The 6459-nt window shown below is 50.1% G+C and overlaps 1 protein-coding gene across 1 annotated transcript in view; it reads right to left on the reverse strand.

Annotated features, from left to right (window-relative positions):
- Nucleotides 1-5940, reverse strand: part of EMX2 (empty spiracles homeobox 2) — a 36562-nt gene extending 30622 nt beyond the window's left edge. The window contains exon 1 of the mRNA XM_077257003.1: nt 5418-5940. Within this exon, the coding sequence (XP_077113118.1) occupies nt 5418-5811 (394 nt within the window). The 5' untranslated portion in view covers nt 5812-5940. The remainder of the gene's footprint in view (nt 1-5417) is intronic.
- Between the last annotated feature and the right edge of the window lie 519 nt (nt 5941-6459).

The following is a 6459-nucleotide window of genomic DNA, read 5'->3' on the forward strand; positions in this document are numbered from 1 at the left end:
CTATATTACATACAGTCATGCTCTATATTACATACAGTCATGCTCTATATTATATACAGTCATAGACTATATTATATACAGTCATGCTCTATATTACATACAGTCATGCTCTATATTACATACAGTCATGCTCTATATTATATGCAGTCATACACTATAGTATATACAGTCATGCTCTATATTACATACAGTCATGCTCTATATTATATACAGCCATGCTCTATATTATATACAGTCATGCTCTATATTATATCCAGTCATGCCCTATATTACATACAGTGATGCCCTATATTATATACAGTCATACACTATAGTATATACAATCATGCCCTATATTATATACAGTCATGCTCTATATTACACAGTCATGCTCTATATTATATACAGTGATGCCCTATATTATATCCAGTCATACACTATAGTATATACAATCATGCCCTATATTATATACAGTCATGCTCTATATTACACAGTCATGCTCTATATTATATACAGTCATGCCCTATATTACATACAGTCATACACTATATTATATACAATCATGCCCTATATTACATACAGTCATACACTATATTACATACAGTCATGCCCTATATTATATACAGTTATACACTATAGTATATACAGTCATGCCCTATATTATATACAGTCATGCTCTATATTACATACAGTCATGCCCTATATTATATACAGTCATGCTCTATATTACATGCAGTCATGCCCTATATTATATACAGTCATGCTCTATATTATATGCAGTCATGCCCTATATTATATAGTTATACACTATAGTATATACAGTCATGCTCTATATTATATACAGTGATGCCCTATATTATATCCAGTCATACACTATATTATATACAATCATGCTCTATATTACATACAGTCATGCTCTATATTATATACAATCATGCTCTATATTACATACAGTCATGCTCTATATTACATACAGTCATACACTATAGTATATACCGTCATACACTATATTATATCCAGTCATGCTCTATAGTATATACCGTCATACACTATATTATATACAGTCATGCTCTATATTATATACAATCATGCTCTATATTATATCCAGTCATGCTCTATATTACATACAGTCATACACTATAGTATATACCGTCATACACTATATTGTATACAGTCATGCTCTATATTACATACAGTCATGCCCTATAGTTTATGCAGTCAGTCATTTATTATTTCTACAGCCCCATTAATTCCAGGTGCGGTCCCTGTGACCGGGGGGACCCCCAGAGGGGCGCGCTGCTCCGGACACCTCGGACTCCTCTATGAGCTGCCTGCGTCCCTTCTTTCTCCGCTCGGGCTGCGGTCAGTGACGGTTCCGTGCAGGGTCCGTTCTCTGCTGTCCGCACAGGACACACCGGCAGGGACCCCAGTGATGGCCCCTGACCCGAGAGCTGCTCGCTCCGACTGCAATGTGTGCGGGTCCGCGCCGCCGACCAGGGAGCAGGACGATCGGGAGCAGGACGATCGGGAGCAGGACGATCGGGAGCAGGACGATCGGGAGCAGGACGATCGGGCATATGGCCGCTCACTCACCGCTCACTCACATAGATTTACAGTTTGTTAGGAAGAGCTGTAGCAAAAAAAAACCGGAATAACTTAATGTAAAATCTTATCGGTTACAGGACAAGGAAACCAAAGCCCGGCCATTACACGGGAAAATTACACGGGAAGATTGCACGGGAAGATTACACGGGAAGATTACACGGGAAGACCGGCTTCATAGACTGCAGTGCTGGGGCGAGACCTTCCAGAAAGGGGCAAAACTCGGTACTTTAGATTTTTCAGTTTTGTGTCAGAAAAAAAAAAACAATTCAGAATCACCATCAAGAGAGCAGAGGCCGGTCCGCACATGGGGGTCCGCGCTCAGGCAGGTTGTGCGGGGGCAGCGCTAAAAGGAGGGTCCGACCAACTAGGAAACAAGTGGCAGTAACTCGGGTCAGCGGTACAGAGAGCACAGAGCGACATTCTCACTGCAGTCAGTCATGCTCTATAGTATATACCGTCATACACTATATTATATCCAGTCAGTCATACTCTATAATATATCCAGTCATACTCTATATTATATACAGTCATGCTCTATAATTATATACAGTCATACTCTATTATATACAGTCATGCTCTATTATTATACAGTCATACTCTATATTATATCCAGTCAGTCATACTCTATATTATATACAGTCATGCGCTATATTATATACAGTCAGTCATACACTATATTATATACAGTCATACACTATATTATATACAGTCAGTCATACTCTATATTATATCCAGTCATACTCTATATTATATACAGTCATGCTCTATTATATACAGTCATACTCTATTATATACAGTCATGCTCTATTATTATACAGTCATACTCTATATTATATCCAGTCAGTCATACTCTATATTATATCCAGTCATGCTCTATAATTATATACAGTCATATACTATATTATATACAGTCATATACTCTATTATATACAGTCAGTCATGCCCTATATTACATACAATCATGCTCTATATTATATACAGCTATACTCTATGTTACACAGTCATGCTCTATATTATATACAGTCATGTTCTATATTACATACAGTCATGCCCTATATTATATACAGTCCTGCTCTATATTATATACAGTCTTGTTCTATATTACATACAGTCTTGCCCTATATTATATACAGTCATGCTCTATATTATATACAGTCTTGTTCTATATTACATACAGTCATGTTCTATATTACATACAGTCATGCCCTATATTATATACAGTCATGCTCTATATTATATACAGTCTTGTTCTATATTACATACAGTCATGCCCTATATTATATACAGTCATGCTCTATAGTATATACAGTCATGTTCTATATTATATACAGTCATGTTCTATAGTATATACAGTCATGTTCTATATTACATACAGTCATGTTCTATAGTATATACAGTCATGTTCTATATTACATACAGTCTTGCACTATATTATACACAGTCATGCTCTATATTATATACAGTCATGTTCTATAGTATATACAGTCATGTTCTATATTACATACAGTCTTGCACTATATTATATACAGTCATGCTCTATATTATATACAGTCATGTTCTATAGTATATACAGTCATGTTCTATATTACATACAGTCTTGCACTATATTATACACAGTCATGCTCTATATTATATACAGTCATGTTCTATAGTATATACAGTCATGTTCTATATTACATACAGTCTTGCACTATATTATACACAGTCATGCTCTATATTATATACAGTCATGTTCTATAGTATATACAGTCATGTTCTATATTACATACAGTCTTGCCCTATATTATACACAGTCCCTGCCGTCCCCGTAGAGACATTCTTCTCGATCCCAGCAGTATTACAGCCGCAGGAACATTTCACATCTCTCCTCGCACTGACAGTTATAAGATCACATATTATATATTACAGTCCAGTCTTCTATAGAATATTCTATGCGGTGACACAAATCATCCGCTCCCATAGAGCCCAGTGCGGAGCGCCGACCCCCTTAGCTGTGGGCAGCCGGAGACCCCGCATATTCCGGGCAGGAGGAGACCCCGCATATTCCGGGCAGCCGGAGACCCCGCATACTCCGGGCAGGAGGAGACCCCGCATATTCCGGGCAGGAGGAGACCCCGCATATTCCGGGCAGCCGGAGACCCCGCATATTCCGGGCAGCCGGAGACCCCGCATATTCCGGGCAGGAGGAGACCCCGCATATTCCGGGCAGCCGGAGACCCCGCATATTCCGGGCAGGAGGAGACCCCGCATACTCCGGGCAGCCGGAGACCCCGCATATTCCGGGCAGGAGGAGACCCCGCATATTCCGGGCAGCCGGAGACTCCGCATACTCCGGGCAGCCGGAGACCCCGCATATTCCGGGCAGCCGGAGACCCCGCATATTCCGGGCAGCCGGAGACCCCGCATATTCCGGGCAGCCGGAGACCCCGCATATTCCGGGCAGCTGGAGACCCCGCATATTCCGGGCAGCCGGAGACTCCGCATATTCCGGGCAGCCGGAGACTCCGCATATTCCGGGCAGCAGGAGACCCCGCATATTCCGGGCAGCCGGAGACCCCGCATATTCCGGGCAGCCGGAGACCCCGCATATTCCGGGCAGCCGGAGACCCCGCATACTCCGGGCAGCTGGAGACCCCGCATATTCCGGGCAGCCGGAGACACCGCATATTCCGGGCAGGAGGAGACCCCGCATACTCCGGGCAGCTGGAGACCCCGCATGATCCGGGCAGCAGGAGACCCCGCATACTCCGGGCAGCTGGAGACCCCGCATGATCCGGGCAGCAGGAGACCCCGCATATTCCGGGCAGGAGGAGACCCCGCATACTCCGGGCAGCAGGAGACCCCGCATATTCCGGGCAGCAGGAGACCCCGCATATTCCGGGCAGGAGGAGACCCCGCATACTCCGGGCAGCTGGAGACCCCGCATATTCCGGGCAGGAGGAGACCCCGCATGATCCGGGCAGCAGGAGACCCCGCATATTCCGGGCAGCCGGAGACCCCGCATACTCCGGGCAGCCGGAGACCCCGCATATTCCGGGCAGGAGGAGACCCCGCATATTCCGGGCAGGAGGAGACCCCGCATACTCCGGGCAGGAGGAGACCCCGCATACTCCGGGCAGGAGGAGACCCCGCATACTCCGGGCAGCAGGAGACCCCCGGAGTTTGGATCCGGGCAGCAGGAGACCCCGCATACTCCGGGCAGCAGGAGACCCCCGGAGTTTGGATCCGGGCAGCAGGAGATCCCGCATACTCCGGGCAGGAGGAGACCCCGCATACTCCGGGCAGCAGGAGACCCCCGGAGTTTGGATCCGGGCAGCAGGAGACCCCGCATATTCCGGGCAGCAGGAGACCCCCGGAGTTTGGATCCGGGCAGCAGGAGACCCCGCATACTCCGGGCAGGAGGAGACCCCGGAGTTTGGATCCGGGCAGGAGGAGACCCCGCATATTCCGGGCAGCAGGAGACCCCGCATACTCCGGGCAGGAGGAGACCCCGCATACTCCGGGCAGGAGGAGACCCCGCATACTCCGGGCAGGAGGAGACCCCGCATACTCCGGGCAGCAGGAGACCCCCGGAGTTTGGATCCGGGCAGCAGGAGACCCCGCATACTCCGGGCAGCAGGAGACCCCCGGAGTTTGGATCCGGGCAGCAGGAGACCCCGCATAATCCGGGCAGGAGGAGACCCCGCATAATCCGGGCAGCAGGAGACCCCGCATACTCCGGGCAGCAGGAGACCCCCGGAGTTTGGATCCGTCCTGGAGTCGCGCACAGATCCCCCGCAATCTCTGGTCTCCGGTGGTCCCGCAGCTCCCGGTCCTCTCTGCTCGGGACTCACCTTGGAAGCGGTGCCCCAGGTAGCGGTAGCGGTGCAGCAGCCACGGGTAGAAGCTGGCCGGGTCCCGCTGCTGGGAGGAGAAGAGCGGGTGCGGGGAGTGCGCGGAGGGCAGGGGGTGCGCGGCCAGCGCGTGCGGAGGGGGCACCGGGTGCACGGGCACCGCCGGGCTCTGCGGGTGAGGCACTGTCTCTGCAAACACCAAGTCCGGGCTGGAGTAGACGCCCCTGCCCGCCGCCGAGTGGAAGCCGTTGAGGAAGGGGTTGATGGGGCTGGAGTTGGCATAGCTGAGGGCGGCGGGTCGCAGCGGCTCCTCGGGGCGCACGGAGGGCAGCGGACCGTCCTTGGCCACCAGAGACTCGATCGTGAAGCATCTCTTCGGGGCCGGCTGGAACATGTTGCGGGCAGCAGTGATTGCGCGGACGGGCGCTCAGCGACCTCCTCTGCCCAGTGTCGCCCGATCCATGGACGCGCCGGACTCTCCACAACTTCTGCCGCGATCCCCACTTGCTGCGGTAATTAGTGCGGCGCTGACACGGGCGCTTCCTGCGCAGATGTCGCCCACTCTGATTGGTCGCTGCGCCACAGGGGAGGCTCCTCCATGCGTCAGAGCGCACAGCCCGAGAGCGCATCCACTCCCTGAGAAAGGGCCGGCGGCCTCCGATCCTGTGCTGCCACTGACACCACTGTCCACGGGGCCCACGACCGGGACCATCCGAGGCCCCGCACTGGAGGTCCCAGACAGCTGCTGTACACACTGGAGGACTAAACCAGGGCATCACACACTGGAGGACTGAACCTGGGCACCACATGCACAGCTGGAGGACTGGACCTGAGCACCACATCCACTGACTGGAGGACTGGACTTGGGCACCACATCCACAGCTGGAGGACTGGACCTGAGCACCACATCCACTGACTGGAGGACTGGACCTGAGCACCACATCCACAGCTGGAGGACTGGACCTGTGCACCACATCCACAGCTGGAGGACTGGAACTGTGCACCACATCCACAGCTGGAGGACTGGAACTGAGCACCACAT

This window comes from Ranitomeya variabilis, chromosome 4, assembly GCF_051348905.1.
Source record: "Ranitomeya variabilis isolate aRanVar5 chromosome 4, aRanVar5.hap1, whole genome shotgun sequence".
Taxonomy (NCBI): Eukaryota; Metazoa; Chordata; class Amphibia; order Anura; family Dendrobatidae; genus Ranitomeya; species Ranitomeya variabilis.